This window comes from Anomaloglossus baeobatrachus, chromosome 8 (assembly GCF_048569485.1).
Source record: "Anomaloglossus baeobatrachus isolate aAnoBae1 chromosome 8, aAnoBae1.hap1, whole genome shotgun sequence".
NCBI classification, from domain to species: Eukaryota; Metazoa; Chordata; class Amphibia; order Anura; family Aromobatidae; genus Anomaloglossus; species Anomaloglossus baeobatrachus.
The window spans coordinates 161,864,731-161,891,669 of record NC_134360.1 but is presented as its reverse complement, the minus strand read 5'-3'; the positions used below and the strand labels follow the sequence as shown (position 1 = coordinate 161,891,669).

Genomic DNA, 26,939 nt, shown 5'->3' with positions numbered 1-26,939 from the left:
GTGATGTGTAATGAAATACCTGTAAAATGATAGCAGCAGTCCTGCGCTTCATGTAATAGTGACGATAGAGCGCCTGGAGACAGCGGGTACGGTATCGATGCTGTAGAGTTAGTGCCGCTATTTTATACTGGAGGAAAAGAGTTCTTTGCTGATATCTACGCCAACAGGACTATAGAAGAAACAAATGCATAAAAATTAAATAATTAGCAAATTAAACATATACGTCATTTTAAAGCTAAAACCAATACATGTGCACCACCAAAGGAGATCTGTTATCAAAACAGCAAATGATAACTGACAGATCTTCTAAACTATATTTATATATATTTTTTGATAATGTGGAACCTGGGATTGCTTGTTTACTATACAGTGTGTCCACCCATATCCTGTCCACCGCCATTAACTTGAGAACGGCGGCAGCTATAGGCATAGAAGTGGTGTCTAAGTATAGTAAAGTAGCCATGCGCTACGCAATGAAACCACCTATAGCACCACCTGGTGGAAAACAAGTTAGCATTTTTATTTCGAAAACGGAACGAGATAGAGAAAAAGTGAATAAATTGTAGGGCATCATCAATTCAATATGAATCGACACCTTGCATACAGAAATGCTATGATATGAAACCCATGACACCCCCCCCCCCAAACTTTGATTGCTGGTCACGCATATGGCGCTCATTTAACTTTGATGCTCAAAGTGGCCACCGTCAGCTGCAATGCACATCTGGACTCTGGACAGCATACTGTATCTTGTTGCACGTTGTACAATATGGTAGGTGACACGTTTGCACAAGCATCTGTGATAAGTCGTCGTAGGTCCTGCAATGTTGGTGGAGGGGTTGCATACACCTACTGTTTGATGTGACCTCACAGAAAGGGTCAGGTGAGCGTGGAGGCCACTCCATGCAGCCACCATACCCAATGACTTGTAGGAAGGTCTCTATGAGGTATCGCTTCACACATTCTAATCATAGCATTTCTGTATGCAAGGTGTCGATTCGTAATGAGTTGATGATGACCTACAACTTTGTAATTCACTTTTTATCCTCTATCTCGTTCCATTTTCGAGATAAAAATGCTAACTCCGTTGTTTTCCACCAGGTGGCGCTATAGGTAGTTTCATTGCGTAGTGCATGGCTACTTGACTATACCTAGACAAGACTTCTATGCCTATAGCTGCCGCTGTTCTCAAGTTAATGGCAGTGGACAGGATATGGGTGGACACACTGTATAGATCTGTATAAAAACTAAGGAGAGTGATGATATCAGTAGAAAAAAAAAGAGTTAACTCCTGGGTTTGTGTGTAACCTGTAATCATGGGCACACACCGCTTTGCATAAAAGCTGTAGACACTAAAGATTAGTTTCCTAATTTTTATTTTTTCATCCACTTTATTTTGGGTGTATTGGACTATCCCCTATAGAATAAATATAATTGCTGGATACATACCTGGATTATTATCGCAGCACACTGAGCCTGGATGAACCTCCTTCGAGCATACAATCCTCGCACCCCTGACTGCAGACAGACCACGCGTGTCCTGACCTCCAGGTAAGTCATTCTCTGATGTCTTGTAATAACAAGGGACCTGTACCGCTGCTGGATCATGATTGCAGCGTCTCTCTGCCTTTGATAGAGGTTCTTCATTCTGTGCATCCTATAATAGGACTGTAGCGTCACAGCAGACTGTCTGAGCTGCAGAAATCTTCTCCGGCACACGGCCATACGTACATGAGCCTGTAGTTTCCGTGCGGCCCTTTCTTGGCGTGCGATCCTGCGTGCCCGGGACCCTCTGTAAGCAGACTGAATTACTATAGTGGATGCCCTCAGTGACACATACCGGCCTCTCTGCAGACGGGCTTGGCGACATCTTCTGAACCAGTTTTGTATACAACAAGCAGAGGATTCCACTTTTTTTAGCCTTTTTCTAACTAGATAGGCTCTGAAGACAGCTTGGATAAGCACAGCTGCAGACGTGACCTGTAAGAAAGTTTTTCTTCTCTGATACATCCTGAATGCGGCCTGGATCACTAGAGCAGCCGCCGTCCTCTGTGACTCTCTTCTCCTTTTCATGGCACGGAAAGAGGCCTGTATGCATGTCGTTGCTCTCTTTACGGTGGTAAATTGCTCGATTGCTTTGTCTCGTAACACGTTTGCTCTAAAGCACAACTGTATTTTTCTTGCAGCTTGTTGTAAGGTGATATAGGATCTCCTCTGCTTGTACATGCGATAAGTGGCTTGGATCACGGCTGCCGCTCGGTTTCTCTGCGCCAGTCTTTCCCGGGCCTTATATGCTCTCCACGTGGACTGGATACAAGTTGCCGCTTTTCGTAGCGTGATATAACGTGAGCGCTGTGATCTGGCTAGGATCCGGGCTCGGTATCTTCTCTGCAGATGGGTGGTGGCAGACCTCAGCTGTAGATACTTCTTTCTCTCTATGTGGGCTTTAATGCACTTTTGGATAGTCGTAGCCGCTTGGTGCATTCTTGTAATCTGCCTTCTTACTTTCACTCCCCTAAAAGCAGCTTGAAGTAATACAGCAGATTTTTTGGTGGTTTCGTACATTAACAAGTCTTGGTCCCTTGCCTTTTTTGCTCTGTATCGCTGCTGTATGGTTTGGGTGGCATTTATTAGTATTTTATAATATTTGTAATGAGCATACCTGCGATAATTGCTCTGGATAACAGTGGCGGCTTTATTCATGGCTGTTATATTTCTCCGCACTCGCATTCCCCTAAAACCTGCTTGAAGCAGTACAGCAGATTTTTTGGTGGTTTGGTACATGCACAAGTCTTGGTCCCTGGCTTTATTTGCTCTGTATCGCTGCTGTATGGTTTGGGTGGCGTTTATTAGCCTTTTATAATATTTGTGGTGAGCATACCTGCGATAATTGCTCTGGATAACAGTGGCGGCTTTATTCATGGCTTTTATGTTTCTCCGCACTCGCATTCCCCTAAAAGCTGCTTGAAGTAATACAGCAGATTTTTTGGTGGTTTGGTACATGCACAAGTCTTGGTCCCTTGCCTTTTTTGCTCTGTATCGCTGCTGTATGGTTTGGGTGGCGTTTATTAGCCTTTTATAATATTTGTGGTGAGCATACCTGCGATAATTGCTCTGGATAACAGTGGCGGCTTTATTCATGGCTTTTATGTTTCTCCGCACTCGCATTCCCCTAAAAGCTGCTTGAAGTAATACAGCAGATTTTTTGGTGGTTTGGTACGTGCACAAGTCTTGGTCCCTTGCCTTTTTTGCTCTGTATCGCTGTTGTATCTTTTGGGTGGCGTTTATTAGTCTTTTATAATATTTGTGGTGAGCATACCTGCGATAACTGGACTGGATAACAGTGGCAGCTTTATTCATGGCTGTTATTTTTCTCCGAACTCGCATTCCCCTAAAACCCGCTTGAATAGTGATGGCCGAGTTACATAATTTGAGAAATTGTGCCTGTTCCCGGCTACATTTGACAGCTGAGCGGTACCACATCTGAATCTTTGATGCCGCCTGACGCTGGGCCCTATACACAACTAAAACTCGGTGCATCCTGAAGTAGGACTGTATTCTAGTGGCCATTTTATGCTTCTTATCAAGGTCTTTTCTTACTTTATATCTTCTGTAGGACGCCTGAATACAAGACGCAGCATTCCGCATTGCCCAATAGTCTCGATAATGCCGGCGGGCTATAACCACTGCTCTGTATAGTCTCTGAACATGAATGGTCGTTTCCTTTAATGCAAGGTAGCGCCTGCGCTCAGTATATGCTCTGTATTGTCTCTGGATGCTTGTGGCTGCCTTTTTCTGGACTTTTAGCCCTTTTCTAACCTTCCAGCCTCTATAACAGGCTTGGATACAGATAGCGGCTTCTCTTATAAAAGAGTAGCGTAAAACTTCAAAGTCTCTAGCCTTCTTTGCCCGGTATCTCTGCTGCATCACACATGCTGCCCACTGCGTTTCTTTAAAATGGCGCTTGCACAGATACATCCGGTACGCTGCCTGGATTTTGGAGGCTGCTTGGTGCATTTCAGTTATTGCCCGCCTCACCTTCGCCCCCCGGTAAGCAGCCTGAAGTTTTATGGCGGATTCCTGTAGCTTTAAGAATGCTTCTCTCATCTGTGAGGCGGCTCTATAGGCCCTGTAATACCGCTGTATGGTGACACAGGCACGTTTTACATTCTGATACCGTACACGTGTCCCGTGCATTCTGACCACGGCTTGGATAGCGGTGGCAGCAGAGTGCATCTCCTGTAGCCTCCTTCTCTCTCGGAAACCCTTGTATGCAGCTTGTAAAATAATGGTGGCCTTCTTTAATTTGATGAACTCTTGTCTATGATGATCACCAAGCATTTTGGATTTATATCTCTTCTGAACGACTATGGCTGCATTTCTTAGTGTAAGGAACTGGCGCCTTTCTATGAGGGTCCTGACCGCCCTCTGAAGGACCCTTGCAGCTTTGCGCTTAGCTGTGAATACCCGCCGCTGCTTCATTGTCCGGAAAGAGGACTGAATGCACACTGCAGCACGTCTCAACTCACAGAACTGCTGCGTCTGCTTATTTCTGGCCCGGGACGCACGGTAGCGTTGCTGAATGGCTATGGTGACATTTCTAAGCTTGGTAAAGTAACATCGCTGTTTGAACATTCGATATTGTGACTGTATGACAGCTGCAGCCATATTCATCACACCAATTTGTTTCCTTAGGCGTCTCCCTCTCCATGCTGCTTGAATAGTGCACGCGGCTTTTTTAAGGTCCGTATAATGGCTGCGCACCGCCTTGCCTTGTAGCACCGCTCTGTAGTGTTGCTGGATCACAGCAGCCGCCTGCCTCACTTTCTGGTATTTCACCCTCTGCTTGTGCATTCTATACACCGACTGGATCAAAGTCACTGACTTTTGCATCTGACGCACCCTTTGCCTCGTCTTCGCCCCTCTATAGACGGACTGAAGTCTGATAACATTCCTCCTAAGGTGAATGTATTGTGCTCTTTGTATCCGAGTGACCACTGTGCTGCGGTACCACCTCTGTATGGTTATTGTGCCCAGCCTCAATTTAAGGTACTGTTTGCGGACAACGTAGGAGCAGTAATAAGCCTGAACAGTGCACGCTGCTTTATGAATGTGCAAAATATTCTTCCTGGCCCTCCACCCTCTATATGCAGCTTGGAGGACTGTAATGGCTGCTTTCACTTGTAAATAATGGGATCGCTGATGCTTCTGTGCAAGATGTGCTCTGTACCGACACTGAATGACGGCAGCAGATCGCTTTATGGCGCTATACTGTGTTTGGCAGACATGCATTTTGTAATAGGACTGGATTACACGGGCGGCTCTGTGCATCTTCAGAATCTCTTCTCTTACTTTTCTGCCCCTCCAGATGGCCTGGATCTTTCTTACCATCACACAGACATGACGATATTTTTGCCGTTCCTTTCTACCAGTCAGTAAGGCCCGGTAGTGCTGCTGGATGGTTAGTGTTGCCTCTTTCATTTCTCCAAACCGTCTCTGGGCAAGCAATCTTCTGAACGCAGACTGAATCATTACTGCAGCCGCATTCTGCTTGCGGAGTTGCCTCCTAACTTTGCACCCACGACATTCAGCTTGGATCACAGCAATCGCCCTCTTGGTATTCTGGAAATGCTCCATTTGGGTCTTCATTTGTCTTTGACCTCTGAACCATCTCTGAATAGTCAGTGCAGATTGTCGTATTTTCACATAGTGCTTCCTTACTATATAACATCGGTACTTTGCTTGTATAGTAAGCGCGGCAGCGTGCTGGATCCGCACTCTCCTCCGCTGAAGGTGCCCCCGGTAGGCTGCTTGCAATCGAATAGCAGACCGCTTCATCACTAAGAACGCCTCCCTAAGGTGCACACAGTCATTGCGTTCCCGACGTCTCCGCTGTACGAGCACAGCAGCTCTGCACAAGGCCACATACTGCTTTCTAGTCTTCTGCATTCTGTACCAAGCTTGCAGTGTGGTGGCAGCGTTATTCCAGGCGCTCATCTGCTTCCTCACCAGGTATCCTCGCACAGCAGACTGTATTTCTACACAAGCTACCCTTCTCCTGAGGAAGGTTTTTCGCTCTTTAAGCATCAACATTTTAGCTCGGATGAGTCTTTGTACAGAAATCACTGCCCGTTTCAGGACAAGATAGCGCTTTCTTTCCTGCCTCATTCTCCACAGGGATTGTATGGTTACTGCAGCCGCCCGCGTGGTCAGATATTTACGTCGCCCCTGAAGCATACGATACTGTGACTGGATCACAATGGCTGCATTCATCTTTGCTTCCAGCTTGCGTTGCCGCCATCTCCGGTAGACTTTCTGAAGCACCAATGCTGCTTTCTGTTCCCGCTTATTCTTCTGCCGTTTCCACCTCCTATATGCAGACTGGACAACAACGGCTGCGGCCTTTACACGGAGATAGACGTTACGCTCCTTTGTAGCCAGTAACCAGGAGCGCACATGAGCCTGAATGGTTCTCACTGCACGCAGGGTCCTCTCATAGGAAGCGACAGCAATCTTCGCTCGCACTCTTGCTTGCATGAGAACAACACATCCTTTGAGAGATCTGTAATATTTCACAGCAGCAAAACCTCTCCAATGTTTCTGTAAAGCAAGAGAAAAACCGAATTAGTGATTATCCATGGGTAAAACTGAAGCTTGTCCTAGTGCTCCACTATTTCAGATACTAGATCGATACACACCTGAAGAACGACCGCTGCAGACGACTCAATCTCTCTTCGCCTTAAAGATCTTAATGTCACCAGCTTTCTGTAGGCCACATATCTTCTCCAGTGCTTTTGGATTACAATGGCAGAAGAAATTCTCATTAAAACCAGACGTTGTGAAAGGAATTTGCGAACAGCAAGTTGGAGAACACAGGCTGCCTTGTGTTTCCTCTGGAAATCAAATTGGAGAACAGAGAAAATAAACCAGTTAAGTATACAGATACATAGTGGTAAAAAACAAAAAAAAAAACAATTTTCTTCATGATCTCATTCAAACCAAATTATGAGAGAGTATACAGTAAGGATACCACAGCGGATTCTGTGAGGCAAAACATTTCTCTGCCAGTTTTAAAATATGTTGTACCTCACAGAAACCACTAGCAGTGATGCCATGCTGTAATGTCTATATACTCTGTGATAACTGTTATAGCGCCATCAATTCCATGGCGCTTTGCATGTGAAAGGGGTACACATAATAGGGCCAAGTACAATAATCATAAACAATACAAGAGACAGACAGGTACAGGAGGATAGAGGTCCCTGCCCGCGAAGGCTCACAGTCTACAAGGGATAGGTGAGGATACAGTAGGTGAGGGTAGAGCTAATTGTGCGGCGTTATATCAGACTGAGGGTTACGGCAGGTTGTAGGCTTGTCGGAAGAGGTGGGTCTTAAGGTTCCTTTTGAAGCTTGTCAAGGTAGGCGAGAATCTGATATGTTGTGGCAGATCATTCCAGAGTATAGGAGAGGCAAGGGAGAAGTCTTGGATGCGATGGTGGGAAGAGGAGATGAGAGGGGAGCATCTTGTGAGGATCGAAGGTTGCGTACAGGTAGGTACCAGGAGACTAGGTCATTGATGTAGGAAGGAGACAGGAGTGGATGGCTTTGTATTTCATGGTTAGGGTTTTGAACTGGAGTCGTTAGGCAATGGAAAGCCAGTGAAAAGATTGGCAGAGAGGAGAGGTCGGGGAGTAGCGGGGGGACAGATGGATTAGTCGGGCAGCATAGTTTAGAATAGATTGCAGGGGTGTGAGACTGTTAGAAGGAGGCTACAGAGCAGGAGGTTGCAATTATCTAGGCGTGAGATAATAAGGGCATGTACAAGGGTTTTTCCAGCATTTTGGGAAAGGAATGTACGAATTCGGGTAATTTTTATGAGTTGGAAGCGACAGTAGGTGAAGAGGGCTTGGATGTGTGGCTTGAAAGAGATCATAGTCTAGTATTACGCTCAGGCAGCAAGCGCGTGGGACTGGGGAAAGTGAGCAGCCATTGACTTTGATGGATATGTCAGGTGGGGGGGGTGTTGAGTGAGGAGGAGGAAAGATGATGAATTCTGTTTTGTCAATGTTCAGTTTTAGGAATCAAACAGAGACAAAAGGATGAAATAGACAGACATTGTGGGATTCTGGTTAGTAGGGGGGTGATGTCAGGTCCAGAGAGGTAGATCTGCTTATCAGCATAGAGATGATACTGAAAGCCATGGGACTCTATGAGCTGTCCCAGGCCGAAGGTGTAGATGGAGAACAGCAGGGGTCCAAGAACTGAACCTTGGGGGACACCGACCGATAGTGGGCGAGATAAGGAAGTGGTGTGAGTGGGAGACGCTGAAAGTTCGGTTGGTTAAGTATGAGGAGATCCAATATCGCGCCAAGTCTGTGATGCCCAGAGACGATAGAATCTGTAGTAGAAGGGAATGGTCTACTGTGTCAAAGGCAAAGGACAGGTCCAGGAGGAGGAGGACAGAGTAGTGTCGCTTGGCTTTTGTGGTTAGTAGGTTGTTAGTGTGATGGGGTCGGAAGCCAGATTGTAACCGGTCAAAGAGGGAGCAGGACTCCTCCTGCTCCCTCTTTGACTGGACAGTTCAAGATGGACATGCTGTTCCAGTAGTTTTGAGGCATAGGGGAGAAGTGATATGGGGTGATAGTTTGACACAGAGGAAGGGTCAAGGGAGGGCTTTTTGAGGATGGGTGTGATGGAGGCATGTTTAAAGCATGAAGGGAATACACCAGTTGTTAGTTAGATATGATCAGACCATGCTCCTGTACAGTCAGACACTGCTGTTACACAGTACATCGTAGGGGCATATTCATAAAATCTTACCACAGAAGAAGGGAATTTTGTTACTTACCGTAAATTCCTTTTCTTCTAGCTCTTATTGGGAGACCCAGACGATTGGGGTATAGCTACTGCCTCCGGAGGCCACACAAAGCACTACACTAAAAAGTGCAAGGCCCCTCCCCTTCTGGCTATACCCCCCCGTGGTATCACGGGTTCTCCAGTTTTAGTGCCAAAGCAAGAAGGAGGAAAGCCAATAACTGGTTTAAACAAATTAACTCCGAGTAACATCGGAGAACTGAAAAACCGTTCAACATGAACAACATGTGTACCCGCAAACAACAAAAACATCCCGAAGGACAACAGGGCGGGTGCTGGGTCTCCCAATAAGAGCTAGAAGAAAAGGAATTTACGGTAAGTAACAAAATTCCCTTCTTCTTCAGCGCTCTATTGGGAGACCCAGACGATTGGGACGTCCAAAAGCTGTCCCTGGGTGGGTAAAGAAATACCTCATGTTAGGGCTGCAAAACAGCCCTCCCCTACGGGGGTGTCACTGCCGCCTGCAGGACTCTTCTACCTAAGCTGGCATCCGCCGAAGCATAGGTATGCACCTGATAATGCTTGGTGAAAGTGTGCAGACTGGACCAGGTAGCTGCCTGGTACACTTGTTGAGCCGAAGCCTGGTGTCGTAATGCCCAGGACGCACCCACGGCTCTGGTTGAGTGGGCTTTTAGCCCTGAAGGAACCGGAAGCCCCGCAGAACGGTAGGCCTCTAGAATTGGTTCTTTGATCCATGGAGCCAGGGTGGCTTTAGAAGCCTGCAACCCCTTGCGCGGACCAGCGACAAGGACAAAAAGTGCATCGGAACGGCGCATGGGCGCCGTGCGGGAAATGTAGAGTCTGAGTGCTCTCACCAGATCTAACAAACGTAAGTCCTTTTCATACCGGTGAACCGGATGAGGACAAAAGGAAGGCAAGGATATATCCTGATTAAGATGAAATGAGGATACGACCTTAGGGAGAAACTCCGGAATGGGGCGCAGCACTACCTTGTCCTGGTGGAACACCAGGAAGGGAGCCTTGGATGACAGAGCTGTCAGCTCAGACACTCGCCGAAGCAATGTGATCGCAACGAGAAACGCCACCTTCTGTGACAGGCGAGAAAGGAAACTTCCTTCAGAGGCTCGAAAGGCGGCTTCTGGAGAGCAACTAATACCCTGTTGAGATCCCATGGATCTAACGGCCGCTTGTACGGGGGTACGATATGACAGACCCCCTGTAGGAACGTGCGCACCTTAGAAAGACGTGCTAGACGCTTCTGAAAAAACACGGATAGTGCCGAGACTTCCCCCTCAAGGAAGCCGAGCGACAAGCCCTTTTCTAACCCCGATTGCAGGAAGGAAAGAAAAGTAGGCAATGCAAATGGCCAGGGAGACACCCCTGAGCCGAGCACCAGGTTAAGAAAATCTTCCACGTTCTGTGGTAGATCTTAGCAGAGGTGGACTTCCTAGCCTGTTTCATGGTGGCAACGACCCCTTGGGATAATCCTGAAGACGCTAGGATCCAGGACTCAATGGCCACACAGTCAGGTTCAGGGCCGCAGAATTCCGATGGAAAAACGGCCCTTGGGACAGTAAGTCTGGCCAGCCTGGTAGTGACCACGGTCGGCCGACCGTGAGATGCCACAGATCCGGGTACCACGATCTCCTCGGCCAGTCTGGGGCGACGAGTATGACGCGGCTGCAATCGGATCTGATTTTTTGCGCAGTACTCTGGGCAAGAGTGCCAGAGGTGGAAACACATATGTGAGCCGGAACTGCGACCAATCTTGCACTAAGGCGTCTGCCGCCAGAGCTCTGTGATCGCGCGATCGTGCCATAAATGCCGGGACCTTGTTGTTGTGCCGAGACGCCATTAGGTCGACGTCCGGCACCCCCCAGCGGCGACAGATTTCCTGAAACACGTCCGGGTGAAGGGACCATTCCCCTGCGTCCATACCCTGGCGACTGAGGAAGTCTGCTTCCCAGTTTTCTACGCCCGGGATGTGAACTGCGGATATGGTGGATGCTGTGTCCTCCACCCACATGAGGATTCGCCGGACTTCCTGGAAGGCTTGCCGACTGCGCGTCCCTCCTTGGTGGTTGATGTATGCCACCGCTGTGGAGTTGTCCGACTGGATTCGGATCTGCTCTCTTTCTAGCCACTGCTGGAAAGCTAGTAGGGTAAGATACCCTGCCCCGATTTCCAGAACATTGATCTGAAGGGTGGACTCCTGCTGAGTCCACGTCCCCTGAGCCCTGTGGCGGAGACAAACTGCTCCCCACCCTGACAGACTCGTATCTGTCGTGACCACTGCCCAGGATGGGGGTAGGAAGGATCTTCACTGTGACAATGAGGTGGGAATAAGCCACCATTGCAGAGAGTCCTTGGCCGTCTGGGAAAGGGAGACTTTCCTGTCCAGGGAGGTTGACTGCCCGTCCCATTGGCGGAGAATGTCCCCTTGCAGTTGGCGCAGATGAAACTGCGCAAAGGGAACTGCCTCCATGGCTGCCACCATCTTCCCTAGGAAGTGCATGAGGCGCCTTAAGGGGTGCGACTGGCCTTGAAGGAGAGACTGCACCTCTGTTTGCAGTGAACGCTGCTTGTTCAGCGGAAGCTTCACTATCGCTGATAGAGTGTGAACTCCATGCCGAGATACGTTAGTGATTGAGTCGGTGACCGATTTGACCTTGCCAAATTGATGATCCACCCGAAAGTCTGGAGAGTCTCCAGCGCAACATTCAGGCTGCGTTGTCATGCCTCGAGGGAGGGTGCTTTGACGAGTAGATCGTCCAAGTAAGGGATCACCGGGTGTCCCTGAGAGTGCAAGACTGCTACCACTGCTGCCATGACCTTGGTGAACACCCGTGGGGCTGTCGCCAGACCGAATGGCAGAGCTACGAACTGAAGATGGTCGTCTCCTATCACAAAACGTAGAAAACGTTGGTGCTCCGTAGCAATTGGCACGTGGAGATAGGCATCTTTGATGTCTGTTGAGGCAAGGAAGTCTCCTCGAGACATTGAGGTAATGACGGATCGGAGGGATTCCATCCGGAACCGCCTGGCGTTCGCATGCTTATTGAGCAGTTTTAGGTCCAGAACAGGACGGAAGGAGCCGTCCTTTTTTGGAGCCACAAAGAGATTGGAGTACAAACCCTCGCCCTCGTTCCTGAGGGGGGACAGGGATCACCACTCCTTCTGCTCTTAGAGCGTCCACCGCCTGCAGCAGGGCATCTGCTCGGTGGGGAGGTGGGGCCGTTCTGAAGAATGGAGTCGGAGGACGAGAACAGAACACTGTCCTGTGCACGTGAGCACAATGTCCGTCACCCACCGGTCTGTGACCTGTGGCAGCTAAATGTCGCCAAAGGCGGGGGAGTCTGCCATCAACCGCGGATGCGGAGAGAGAGAGAGAGCTGAGAGTCATGAGGAGACCGCCTTGGTAGCGGTTCCTCCGGCTGCCTTCCTTGGGCGTGATTGAGCCCGGCCGGAATCTGAGCCAGTCTGAGGTTTTGTAGCCCTTTTGCACGAGGACAATTGGGACCTGCCCGAGCTTGGGAAGGACCGAAACCTCGACTGTACTTTTAGGACAGCATTAATAGGGTAAGTCGCAGTGCAGACATTGCGGAGTTACGGACGCCTCTGCGGTACAGATGTACATGTGCTCAAGGCCAGCTGCGCAAGAACAGCTGAAAAGGTTAGGTTGCCTATACGGCTGTGAATGCCGGAGCAACCGACACGCCGATAGCCTCCTAGACAGATTTCAACCAGAGTCCATCTGTCTGTGAATGGCATCTTTAAGTGAAGCCCCATCTCCAGTGCAACTATGGCTCTAGACGCAAGCCTGGAGATCGGAGAATCCACCTTTGGACCCTGGGTCCAGCGCTTGACCACGTCAGGGGAAAGGGGATAACGTGTATCTTAAAAACGTTTGGAGAGAAGGGAATTTTGTTACTTACCGTAAATTCCTTTTCTTCTAGCTCTTATTGGGAGACCCAGACGATTGGGGTATAGCTACTGCCCTCCGGAGGCCACACAAAGCACTACACTAAAAAGTGCAAGGCCCCTCCCCTTCTGGCTATACCCCCCCGTGGTATCACGGGTACTCCAGTTTTAGTGCCAAAGCAAGAAGGAGGAAGCCAATAACTGGTTTAAACAAATTAACTCCGAGAAACATCGGAGAACTGAAAAAACCGTTCAACATGAACAACATGTGTACCCGCAAACAACAAAAAAATCCCGAAGGACAACAGGGCGGGTGCTGGGTCTCCCAATAAGAGCTAGAAGAAAAGGAATTTACGGTAAGTAACAAAATTCCCTTCTTCTTCAGCGCTCTATTGGGAGACCCAGACGATTGGGACGTCCAAAAGCTGTCCCTGGGTGGGTAAAGAAATACCTCATGTTAGAGCTGCAAAAAAACAGCCCTCCCCTACGGGGATGTCACTGCCGCCTGCAGGACTCTTCTACCTAAGCTGGCATCCGCCGAAGCATAGGTATGCACCTGATAATGCTTGGTGAAAGTGTGCAGACTGGACCAGGTTGCTGCCTGGCACACCTGTTGAGCCGAAGCCTGGTGACGTAATGCCCAGGACGCACCCACGGCTCTGGTTGAGTGGGCTTTTAGCCCTGAAGGAACCGGAAGCCCCGCAGAGCGGTAGGCCTCTAGAATTGGTTCTTTGATCCATCGAGCCAGGGTGGCTTTAGAAGCCTGCAATCCCTTGCGTGGACCAGCGACAAGGACAAAAAGAGCATCGGAACGGCGCATGGGCGCCGTTCGGGAAATGTAGATTCTGAGTGCTCTCACCAGATCTAGCAAACGTAAGTCCTTTTCATACCGGTGAACCGGATGAGGGTAAAAGGAAGGCAAGGATATATCCTGATTAAGATGAAACGAGGATACGACCTTAGGGAGAAACTCCGGAATGGGGCGCAGCACTACCTTGTCCTGGTGGAACACCAGGAAAGGAGCCTTGGATGACAAAGCTGCCAGCTCAGACACTCGCCGAAGCGATGTGATCGCGACAAGAAACGCCACTTTCTGTGACAGTCGAGAAAAGGAAACGTCCTTTAGAGGCTCGAAGGGCGGCTTTTGCAGAGCAACAAGTACTCTGTTCAGATCCCATGGATCTAACGGCCGCTTGTACGGGGGCACAATATGACAGACCCCCTGTAGGAACGTGCGCACCTTAGGAAGACGTGCTAGACGCTTCTGAAAAAACACAGACAGTGCCGAGACTTGCCCTTTAAGGGAACTGAGCGACAAGCCCTTTTCCAACCCCGATTGCAGGAAGGAAAGAAAGGTGGGCAATGCAAATGGCCAAGGGGATACTCTCTGTGCAGAGCACCAAGATAAGAAAATCTTCCACGTCCTGTGGTAGATCTTAGCAGACGTTGACTTCCTAGCCTGTCTCATTGTGGCTACGACTTCTTGAGATAATCCTGCAGACGCTAGGATCCAGGACTCAATGGCCACACAGTCAGGTTCAGGGCCGCAGAATTCTGATGGAAAAACGGCCCTTGGGACAGTAAGTCTGGTCGGTCTGGCAGTGACCACGGTCGACCGACCGTGAGATGCCACAGATCCGGATACCACGATCTCCTCGGCCAGTCTGGGGCGACGAGTATGACGCGGCTGCAATCGGATCTGATCTTGCGTAACACTCTGGGCAAGAGTGCCAGAGGTGGGAAGACGTATGGGAGCCGGAACTGCGACCAATCTTGAACTAATGCGTCTGCCGCCAGAGCTCTTTGATCGCGCGACCTCGCCATGAATGCCGGGACCTTGTTGTTGTGCCGGGACGCCATTAGGTCGACGTCCGGCACTCCCCATCGGCGACAGATTTTCCTGAAACACGTCCGGGTGAAGGGACCATTCCCCTGCGTCCATGCCCTGGCGACTGAGGAAGTCTGCTTCCCAGTTTTCTACGCCGGGGATGTGAACTGCGGATATGGTGGAGGCCGTGGCTTCCACCCACATCAGAATCCGCCGGACTTCCTGGAAGGCTTGCCGACTGCGTGTCCCCCCTTGGTGGTTGATGTATGCCACCGCTGTGGAGTTGTCCGACTGAATTCGGATCTGCCTTCCTTCCAGCCACTGCTGGAAGGCTAGTAGGGCAAGATACACTGCTCTGATTTCCAGAACATTGATCTGAAGGGTGGACTCCTGCGGAGTCCACGTCCCCTGAGCCCTGTGGTGGAGAAACACTGCTCCCCACCCTGACAGACTCGCATCTGTCGTGACCACTGCCCAGGATGGGGGCAGGAAGGATCTTCCCTGAGACAATGAGGTGGGAAGGAGCCACCATTGTAGAGAGTCCTTGGCCGTCTGGGAAAGAGAGACTTTCCTGTCCAGGGACGTTGACTTCCCGTCCCATTGGCGGAGAATGTCCCATTGGAGTGGGCGCAGATGAAACTGCGCAAAGGGAACTGCTTCCATGGCTGCCACCATCTTCCCGAGGAAGTGCATGAGGCGCCGTAAGGGGTGCGACTGGCCCTGAAGGAGGGATTGCACCCCTGTCTGTAGTGACCGCTGCTTGTTCAGCGGAAGCTTCACTCTCGCTGCTCGAGTATGGAACTCCATGCCAAGATACGTTAGTGACTGTGTCGGAGACAGATTCGACTTTGGAAAGTTGATGATCCATCCAAACGTCTGTAGAGTCTCCAGTGTAGCATGTAGACTGAGTTGGCATGCCTCTTGAGAGGGTGCCTTGACAAGTAGATCGTCTAGGTAAGGGATCACCGAGTGTCCCTGAGAGTGCAAGACTGCTACCACTGCCGCCATGACCTTGGTGAAAACCCGTGGGGCTGTCGCCAGACCGAATGGCAGAGCTACGAACTGAAGATGTTCGTTTCCTATCACAAAACGTAGAAAACGTTGATGTTCTGTAGCAATTGGCACGTGGAGATAAGCATCTTTGATGTCTATTGAGGCAAGGAAGTCTCCTTGAGACATTGAGGCCACGACAGAGCGGAGGGTTTCCATCCGGAACCGCCTGGCGTGCACATGTTTGTTGAGCAGCTTCAGATCCAGAACAGGACGGAACGAGCCGTCCTTTTTTGGAACCACAAAGAGATTGGAGTAAAACCCTCGCCCTTGTTCCTGAGGCGGTACAGGAACCACTACTCCTTCCGCTCTTAGGGAGTCCACCGCCTGCAGCAGGGCATCTGCTCGGTCTGGATGTGGGGAGGTTCTGAAGAACCGAGCTGGAGGACGAGAACTGAACTCGATTCTGTACCCGCGCGACAAAATGTCTGTCACCCACCGGTCTTTGACCTGTGACATCCAAATGACGGAAAAGCGGGAGAGCCTGCCCCCGACCGGAGATGCGGAGGGGGGGAGCTGGAAGTCATGAGGTGGCCGCTTTGGAAGCGGTTCCTCCATTTGCTTTCTTGGGGCGCGCGTGAGCCCGCCAGGAATCTGAGCTTCTTTGCGTCCTCTGAGTCCCTTTGGACGAGGAGAATTGTGTCTTGCCCGAACCTCGAAAGGACTGAAACCTCTGCTGCCACTTTTTCTGCTGAGGTTTGCTTGTTCTGGGCTGGGGTAAAGAAGAGTCTTTACCCTTGGACTGTTTAATGATGTCAGCCAATGGCTCGCCAAACAGTCTATCTCTAGATAAAGGCAAGCTGGTTAAACATTTTTTGGAACCAGCATCTGCTTTCCAGTCCTTTAACCACAAGGCTCTGCGCAAAACTACCGAATTGGCGGACGCCATTGAGGTGCGGCTGGTAGATTCTAGGACCGCATTGATAGCGTAAGACGCGAACATCTGCGAGGTAAGGGACGCCACTTGCGGCACCGCTGGATGTAAGATAGCATCCACTTTTGCTAAACCAGCTGAAATAGCTTGGAGTGCCCATACGGCTGCGAATGCTGGAGCAAACGACGCGCCGATAGCTTCATAGACAGATTTTAACCAAAGGTCCATCTGTCTGTCATTGGCATCCTTAAGTGAAGCGCCATCCTCCACTGCAACTATGGATCTAGCTGCAAGTTTGGAAATCGGGGGGTCAACTTTTGGACACTGGGTCCAGCGCTTGACCACATCAGGGGGAAAAGGAAGAAGGGAATTTTGTTACTTACCGTAAATTCCTTTTCTTCTAGCTCTTATTGGGAGACCCAGACGATTGGGGTATAGCTACTGCCCTCTGGAGGCCACACAAAGCACTACATTAAAAGTGCAAGGCCCCTCCCCCTCTGGCTATACCCCCCCGTGGTATCACGGGTTCTCCAGTTTTAGTGCCAAAGCAAGAAGGAGGAAGCCAATAACTGGTTTAAACAAATTAACTCCGAATAACATCGGAGAACTGAAAAACCGTTCAACATGAACAACATGTGTACCCGCAAACAACAAAAAAACATCCCGAAGGACAACAGGGCGGGTGCTGGGTCTCCCAATAAGAGCTAGAAGAAAAGGAATTTACGGTAAGTAACAAAATTCCCTTCTTCTTCAGCGCTCTATTGGGAGACCCAGACGATTGGGACGTCCAAAAGCTGTCCCTGCGTGGGTAAAGAAATACCTCATGTTAGAGCTGCAAAACAGCCCTCCCCTACGGGGGTGTCACTGCCGCCTGCAGGACTCTTCTACCTAAGCTGGCATCCGCCGAAGCATAGGTATGCACCTGATAATGCTTGGTGAAAGTGTGCAGACTGGACCAGGTAGCTGCCTGGCACACCTGTTGAGCCGAAGCCTGGTGACGTAATGCCCAGGACGCACCCACGGCTCTGGTTGAGTGGGCTTTTAGCCCTGAAGGAACCGGAAGCCCCGCAGAACGGTAGGCCTCTAGAATTGGTTCTTTGATCCATCGAGCCAGGGTGGCTTTAGAAGCCTGCAACCCCTTGCGCGGACCAGCGACAAGGACAAAAAGTGCATCGGTACGGCGCATGGGCGCCGTGCGGGAAATGTAGATTCTGAGTGCTCTCACCAGATCTAGCAAACGTAAGTCCTTTTCATACCGGTGAACCGGATGAGGACAAAAAGAAGGCAAGGATATATCCTGATTAAGATGAAAAGAGGATACGACCTTAGGGAGAAACTCCGGAATAGGGCGCAGCACTACCTTGTCCTGGTGGAACACCAGGAAGGGAGCCTTGGATGACAGAGCTGCCAGCTCAGACACTCGCCGAAGCGATGTGATCGCAACAAGAAACGCCACTTTCTGTGACAGCCGAGAAAAGGAAACTTCCTTCAGAGGCTCGAAGGGCGGCTTCTGAAGAGCAACTAGTACCCTGTTCAGATCCCATGGATCTAACGGCCGCTTGTACGGGGGCACAATATGACAGACCCCCTGCAGGAACGTGCGCACCTTAGAAAGACGTGCTAGACGCTTCTGAAAAAACACGGATAGTGCCGAAACTTGCCCTTTAAGGGAGCTGAGCGACAAGCCCTTTTCTAACCCCGATTGCAGGAAGGAAAGAAACTTGGGCAATGCAAATGGCCAGGGAGACACTCCCTGAGCAGAGCACCAGGATAAGAAAATCTTCCACGTTCTGTGGTAGATCTTAGCCGAATTCGACTTTCTAGCTTGTCTCATTGTGGCAACGACTCCTTGAGATAATCCTGCAGATGCTAGGATCCAGGACTCAATGGCCACACAGTCAGGTTCAGGGCCGCAGAATTCTGATGGAAAAACGGCCCTTGGAACAGTAAGTCTGGTCGGTCTGGCAGTGACCACGGTCGACCGATCGTGAGATGCCACAGATCCGGATACCACGACCTCCTCGGCCAGTCTGGAGCGACGAGTATGACGCGGCTGCACTCGGATCTGATCTTGCGTAGCACTCTGGGCAAGAGCGCCAGAGGCGGAAACACGTATGGGAGCTGAAACTGCGACCAATCTTGAACCAAGGCGTCTGCCGCCAGAGCTCTTTGATCGCGCGACCTCGCCATGAATGCCGGGACCTTGTTGTTGTGCCGGGATGCCATTAGGTCGACCTTGGTGAAGACCCGTGGGGCTGTCGCCAGACCAAATGGCAGAGCTACGAACTGAAAATGGTCGTCTCCTATCACAAAACGTAGAAAACGTTGATGTTCTGTAGCAATTGGCACGTGGAGATAAGCATCTTTGATGTCTATTGAGGCAAGGAAGTCTCCTCTGGACATTGAGGCAATGACAGAACGCAGGGTTTCCATCCGGAACTTCCTGGCGTGCACATGTTTGTTGAGCCGTTTTAGGTCCAGAACAGGACGGAACGAGCCGTCCTTTTTTGGAACCACAAACAGATTGGAGTAAAACCCTAGCCCTTGTTCCTGAGGAGGGACTGGGATCACCACTCCTTCCGCTCTTAGGGAGTCCACCGCCTGCAGCAGAGCATCTGCTCGGTCTGGATGTGGGGAGGTTCTGAAGAACCGAGCTGGAGGACGAGAATTGAACTCGATTCTGTACCCGCGAGACAAAATGTCCGTCACCCACCGGTCTTTGACCTGTGACATCCAAATGCCGGAAAAGCGGGAGAGCCTGCCCCCGACCGGCGATGCGGAGGGAGGGGGCTGGAAGTCATGAGGTAGCCGCTTTGGAAGCGGTACCTCCATTTGCTTTCTTGGGGCGCGTGTGAGCCCGCCACGAATCTGAGTTTCTTTGCGTCCTCTGAGTCCCTTTGGACGAGGTAAATGGTGTCTTGCCCGAACCTCGAAATGACTGAAACCTCTGCTGCCACTTTTTCTGCTGAGGTTTGGTTGTTCTGGGTTGTGGTAAAGAGGAGTCTTTACCCTTGGACTGCTTAATGATATCAGCCAATGGCTCGCCAAACAGTCTATCTCTAGATAAAGGCAAACTGGTTAAACATTTTTTGGAACCAGCATCTGCTTTCCAGTCCTTTAACCACAAGGCTCTGCGCAAAACTACCGAATTGGCGGACGCCATTGAGGTGCGACTGGTAGATTCTAGGACCGCATTGATAGCGTAAGACGCAAACGCCGACATCTGCGTGGTAAGGTGCGCCACTTGCGGCACTGCTGGATGTATGATAGCATCCACTTTTGCTAAGCCAGCTGAAATAGCCTGGAGTGCCCATACGGCTGCGAATGCCGGAGCAAACGACGCGCCGATAGCTTCATAGACAGATTTTAACCAAAGGTCCATCTGTCTGTCATTGGCATCTTTAAGTGAAGCGCCATCCTCCACTGCAACTATGGACCTAGCTGCGAGTTTGGAAATCGGGGGGTCTACCTTTGGACACTGTGTCCAGCGCTTGACCACCTCAGGGGGGAAAGGGAAACGCGTATCTTTAGATCGTTTAGAGAAACGCCTTTCTGGGTGAGCGTCGTGCTTCTGGATTGATTCTCTGAAGTCAGCGTGATCCAACAAAGCACTCAATTTACGCTTGGGATAAAGGAAACGAAACTTCTCCTGCTCCGCAGCCGCCTCTTCTGCTGAAGGGGCTGGGGGAGAAATATCCAACAGCCTATTGATGGCTGAGATAAGGTCGTTTACCATGGCATCCCCATCAGGGGTATCCAGGTTGAGAGGGGTTCCAGGAATGGATTCCTGATCACTCTCATCAGACACATCACAGAGAGACTGATTGCGCTGAGACCCTGAGCAGTGTGATGACGTCGAGGGTCTTTCCCAGCGAGCTCGTTTGGGGTGGCTGGGGCTATCATCTGAGTCATAATCCTCGGCCTGTGAAGCCGGGGACCCCCCTGTGGGCTGGATTAATTCCAAGTGAGGGGGACCTGAGGACAGAGGCCTCGCCGTGCCCAAAGACTGAGCCCCATGCATAGATTGCAAGGTTTCAAGGATTTTTGCCATAGACACAGACATATTATCCGCAAAAACTGCAAAGTCTGTCCCTGTCACCGGGGCAGAACTTACAAGCGTCTCAGCCTGGGTCACTACCTCTCCTGACTCCGGCTGGCGAAGCAGCACCGGGTCGGAGCATTGCACACAATGGGGGTCATCGGAGCCTGCTGGTAGATTAGCCCCACATGCAGCACACGCAGTATACACAGCCCTAGCCTTGGCCGCCTTGCGTTTTGAGGATGGCATGTTGTTGCTTCCACAGAGGGATCTGGGAGATGCAGCCAGAAGCGACCTCACAGTGCAAGAAATACAATATCTCTATATCCTACACAGTACACCGATACACCGTGAGGCACTAGAGGGACCAGCACAGAAAAATCGCTTACCGCCCGCTTAAAAAGCGGGTGTGTGGTCGCCAGATAGCCCCTAGTCCAGGTCTCCCAGAGCCTTGCGTCCTTCCTCCAGCCAGACTGCATGTAATGGCTGCCGGCGTCCTGAGAGAGAAGGGGGGCGGGCCCTGGGCGTTCCTGGCTAAGAGCGGGAAGCCTGCTTCCCTCTGTGCCTAGTGTGAGGGCTGGAGCATGTAAATCAGGCTCCAGCCCTCGTCGCTGCTAGCGAACAGCGTCTCTCCCCTACCCTGAATGACAGGGTGGGGGCGGGAACGAATCGGAGCTGCCGGCGTCCTAGGCCCAAAAAGCCGGGGACTCAATTTATAACCGCCGCCGCCGTAAAAGCGCGGACGGCGGATCCCCGGCGCACCAGAAGTCACAGCAGCGCCGCCCGGTCCAGAGGGGGTCGGCGCTGCGTTCCCATACACAAAAAATCCCCCAGTAATCTGTAGGGACACTAACTCCAACGTTGCGGTCCCCGGCGCACTACAACACCCAGCCAGCCCGGAGTGTGTCTGTGCCTGCCGGGGACACAGAGTACCTGTATGATGCAGGGCCTGTCCCTGATCGTACTCCTGCTCCGTCTCCATCAGGTTCTAATGGGTCTGTGGATGGAGCCCGGCGTCAGAGCTGAGAGGCCGGCAGGATCCCACTTCCACAGAGCCCTACCAGGGGATGTGGAAGGAAAAACAGCATGTCAGGCTCCAGCCCTGTACCAGCAATAGGTACCTCAACCTTACAACACCATCCAGGGGTGAGAAGGGAGCATGCTGGGGACACTATATGTGTCCTCTTTTCTTCCATCCGAAATAGTCAGCAGCTACTGCTGACTAAAATCTGTGGAGCTATGCATGGAATGTCTGACCTCCTTCGCACACAAAGCTAAAAACTGGAGAACCCGTGATACCACGGGGGGGGTATAGCCAGAGGGGGAGGGGCCTTGCACTTTTAATGTAGTGCTTTGTGTGGCCTCCAGAGGGCAGTAGCTATACCCCAATCGTCTGGGTCTCCCAATAGAGCGCTGAAGAAAACGTGTATCCTTAGAACGTTTAGAGAAACGCCTTTCTGGATGAGCGTCGTGTTTCTGGATTGACTCTCTGAAGTCAGAGTGATCCAAGAAAGCACTTAATTTACGCTTGGGATAGAGGAAACGAAACTTCTCCTGCTCTGCAGCTGCCTCCTCTGCTGAAGGGGCTGGGGGAGAAATATCTAACAGTCTATTGATGGCTGAGATAAGATCGTTTACCATGGCGTCCCCATCCGGGGTATCCAGATTGAGAGGGGTTCCAGGATAAGACTCCTGATCACTCTCATCAGACGCATCACAGGGAGACTGATTGCGCTGAGACCCTGAGCAGTGTGATGACGTTGAGGGTCTTTCCCAGCGAGCTCGCTTAGGGTGGCTGGGGCTATCATCTGAGTCATAATACTCAGCCTGTGAAGCCGGGGACCCCCTTGCAGTCTGGATTAAATCCAACTGAGGGGGATTAGAGGACAGAGACCTCGCCGTGTCCATAGACTGAGCCCCAGGCATGGATTGCAAAGTTTCAAGGATTTTTGCCATAGTCACAGACATACTACCCGCAAAAACTGCAAAGTCTGTCCCTGACACCGGGGCAGGACTTACAGGCGTCTCAGCCTGGGTCACTATCTCTCCTGACTCCGGCTGGCGAAGCAGCACCGGATCTGAGCATTGCACACAATGGGGGTCCTTGGAGCCTGCTGGTAGAGCAGCCCCACATGCAGCACACGCAGTGTACACAGCCCTAGCCTTGGCAGCCTTGCGTTTTGCGGATGACATGTTGCTGCCTCCTCAGAGTGATCTGGGTATACAGCCAGGAAGCGACCTCACAGTGCAAGCAATAAGGAAATATATATATGTCCAGTGACACAGTACACTAATACACACTGAGGCACTAGAGGGGCCAGCTGAAAAGCCGCTTACCGCCCGCTTAAGAGCGGGTGTGTGATCTCCAAAGCCCCCTAGTCCAGGTCTCCCAGAGCCTTGCGTCCTTCCTCCAGCCAGACATGCATGTAATGGCTGCCGGCGTCCTGAGAGAGGAGGGGGGGCGGGCCCTGGGCGTTCCTGGCTAAGAGCGGGAAGCCTGCTTCCCTCTGTGCCTAGTGAGAGGGCTGGAGCATGTAAATCAGGCTCCAGCCCTCGTCGCTGCCGTGAAACAGCGTCTCTCCCCTACCCTGATTGACAGGGTGGGGGCGGGAACGAATCGGAGCTGCCGGCGTCCTAGGCCGCAAAAGCCGGGGACTAGATTTATAAACGCCACCGCCGTAAAAGCGCGGTCGGCGTGTCCCCGGCGAACTAAAAGTCACAGCAGCGCCGCCGGTCCAGCGGGGGTCGGCGCTGCGTTCCCACACACAGAAAAAAGTCCCCCAGTTAAACTGTAGGAACACTAGCTCTAGCGTTACGGTCCCCGGCGCACTACAACACCCAGCCAGCCCGGAGTGTGTCTGTGCCTGCCGGGGACACAGAGTACCTGTATGATGCAGGGCCTTGTCCCTGATGGTACTCCTGCTCGGCATCCACCAGGTTCTATGGGTCTGTGGATGGAGCCCGGCGTCAGAGCTTTGAGGCCGGCAGGATCCCACTTCCACAGAGCCCTACAAGGGGATGTGGAAGGAAAACAGCATGTGGGGCTCCAGCCCCTGTACCAGCAATAGGTACCTCAACCTTACAACACCATCCACGGGTGAGAAGGGAGCATGCTGGGGGCCCTATATGGGCCCTCTTTTCTTCCATCCGAAATAGTCAGCAGCTACTGCTGACTAAAATCTGTGGAGCTATGCGTGGATGTCTGACCTCCTTCGCACAAAGCTTGAAAACTGGAGTACCCGTGATACCACGGGGGGGTATAGCCAGAAGGGGAGGGGCCTTGCACTTTTTAGTGTAGTGCTTTGTGTGGCCTCCGGAGGGCAGTAGCTATACCCCAATCGTCTGGGTCTCCCAATAGAGCGCTGAAGAAAGACGCTTATCTGGTAAGCGTGGTGTTTCTGGACTGCTTCTCTGATGAGATACTGAAAAGGGACTTCTCCTGCTGTGAAGCTGACTCCTCCACTGGGGGAGCTGAGGGAGAAAGATCCAACCTTCCATTGATGGACGCTATAGGATCATTCCGTATGGCGTTACCATCCGGTGTATCCGGATTGATAGCGATGTCAGGATCAAAGTCCTGGAGAGCTGCCTTATCATACAGAGAGTCCTCCTGGGACCCCCCCGTTCCAAATGAGGTTGGTCAGGAAGATTGCCCATGGCCTGTCTGGACTGCACGTCTCTATCTTATGACAATATATCTGTCGAAACTGCAACTCCGTCCCTGTCCTTGGACAGGGATGACAGGTGGTTTCTTTGGCCACGACTAGTAGAGACCCCGGCAGACGAAGTGCTAGAGACCCCGGCAGACGAAGTGCTACAGGGGAGCATGCACACAATGGGACGGTGTCATGAACAGCATCCCATGTAGTAAAAACAGCACTGAAAATCTGTGTTGCTTTTTTGCCGCTGCCGACTAGCCATCTAGAAGTATATAGCCAAGATTGGTGACCGTACAGTGCAATGTATAGCATACAAGCATAAAGTACAAATGAACACTGCAGCACAAGCAATACAAGCAGCATAGAAGCCTGTGCCCTGGCACCTCTGCTCTTCTGCTGCTGTAGACTAGTCATCTAGGGGAATATAGCCCAGAAGAGTGACCATACAGTGCAATGTATAGCATACAAGCACAAGTACAAATGCACACTGCAGCCCATGCAATACAAGCAGCATAGAAAAAAAAACCTGTGCCCCAGCACCCTTGGTTTTCTGCTGCTGTAGTCTAGCCATTCCAGGAGAATATAGCTAAGACTAGCGACTGTACAGTGCAGTGTATAGCATACAAGCATAAACACAAATGAACACTTCAGTACGTGCAATACAAGCAGCCTAGAAAGCCTGTGCCTTAGCACACCTGCTTTCCTGCTGCTGATGTGTCGCTCTCCAAGCGGGCATATAGCGACCTATGCAGTTAAAATACACATGTACACACTGCAGTATATATTGGGGTCAGCACTATGTGTGCCGCTTACCGCCCGCCTATAAGCGGGTGTATGGTCGCCACCGTCCTGCCTGGTTGCCGAAAGTCCGAGCTCGGACTGCAGTAATGGCTGCCGGCGTCTTCCCCAGCTCGTGTGAGGAGGGGCGGGCCGTGGGCGTGCCCCAAGTCAGAGCGGGAATCCGGCGTCCGACAGTGTGCAGTGAGAGGGCTGGAGCATGTAAATAAGGCTCCAGCCCTCGGCGCTGCTGATTGCTCAGCGTCTGTCCCCTTCCCTGAGTGACAGGGAGGGGGCGGGAACGAAGCGGCACTAGGCCGCAGAAGCCGGGGACTGGATTTATAAGCGCCGCCGCCGTAAAAGCGCGGTCGGCGCCCCGTCCCCGGCGAACTACAAGTCCCAGCCGCGCCGCCGCTCCCGGAGCGTCCGGCGCGGTAGTTCCCAATACACAAAGTCACTCAGCAAAGCTGCAGTGACTGTAACCCTTTACTGTCCCCGGCGCACTAGCACACCCAGCAAGTCTGGAGTGTGCTGTGCCTGTGTGTACGGGGACACAGAGTACCTGTAATGGTGCAGGGCCATGTCCCTGAACGGTACTCCAGCTCCGTATCCAGCAGGTTCAAATGGGTCTGTGGATGGAGCCCGGCGTCAGAGCTTTGAGGCCGGCAGGATCCCACTTCCTCAGAGCCCCCCAGGGGGATGTGGAAGGAAAGCAGCATGTGGGCTCCAGCCTCCGTACCAGCAATAGGTACCTCAACCTTACAACACCATCAACGGGTGAGAAGGGAGCATGCTGGGGGCCCTATATGGGCCCTCTTTTCTTCCATCCGAAATAGTCAGCAGCTACTGCTGACTAAAATCTGTGGAGCTATGCATGGATGTCTGACCTCCTTCGCACAAAGCTTGAAAACTGGAGAACCCGTGATACCACGGGGGGGTATAGCCAGAAGGGGAGGGGCCTTGCACTTTTTAGTGTAGTGCTTTGTGTGGCCTCCGGAGGCAGTAGCTATACCCCAATCGTCTGGGTCTCCCAATAGAGCGCTGAAGAAATTATTATTCTCTTTTTTTTTTCTTAAATCCATTTGTGGAAATTATTGTTTCAAGATTTATTAATTAAAAAAGTACTTTGTTTTTGCAACAACACAAACCCTTTAAGGGGTTTTCAGGGAAAATAAATAAATCAAATAATAGAGACACAAAAAATGTCATTATAAAGTGCACTCCTTATCCCCTTCACAACATGCGGTGTACATGTACGGTGCAGGTCAGAAGCGGGTGTATGGAGCGGAACTCTGGGGTTACACTGCTATACTCTGCATGTAATGGCTGTATTACAGCATGACCTGCCTCTAAGAATTGCAGGTAGCTTTAAGGGGGTATTCCTATCTGCAAGATACTATCCTAATATGTAGCAGGTGTAATAAGAACATTAGCAAATACCTCCAAATTAGAAATGTAGTATAGTTCTCCTGATTACTTATCTCACGTTCAGGACATTGCAGGACCTTAAGTAACCATGGTTACGACCACGCATATACACAGTTAGTTGCTGATGGTCGTAATCATGGTACCTAAGATCCTGCAATGCCCTGAACATGAGGTAAGAGACATAATGACTCACGAGAACTATACTATATTTCTAGTTGTAGGCATTTGCTATTATTATTATTATTCCTACTACATAATAGGATAGGATCTTTGAGATGGGAATACCCCTTTAAGAGCAGGCCACAATTGTTATCGTGTTGAATGCTGTTGTCAAACTCTTGACACTGTAACTTAACGCACGCCAGCATGGAGGAGCGCTCCATTGTATGTGCCGATCAGCGTGCCTGTAACATGATCATAAGGGACCGATGAGTTGCTATGACAGCTGGGAGTCTGCTGAAAACTTCAATGCTTGTTATTAAAGGACTTGTCATTAATGGACCCGTCAGGTGCAATATGCACCCAGAA

At 51.0% G+C, this 26,939-nt stretch overlaps 1 protein-coding gene across 1 annotated transcript in view; it reads right to left on the bottom strand.

Moving 5' to 3' along the window:
- ASPM (assembly factor for spindle microtubules) overlaps positions 1-26,939 on the bottom strand; it is a 189,962-nt gene that overhangs the window by 73,263 nt on the left and 89,760 nt on the right. The window contains exons 18-20 of the mRNA XM_075322190.1: positions 6,699-6,893; positions 1,450-6,600; positions 20-169 (exon numbers count right to left, since the gene is read on the bottom strand). Of these exons, the coding sequence (XP_075178305.1) occupies positions 20-169; positions 1,450-6,600; positions 6,699-6,893 (5,496 nt within the window). The remainder of the gene's footprint in view (positions 1-19; positions 170-1,449; positions 6,601-6,698; positions 6,894-26,939) is intronic.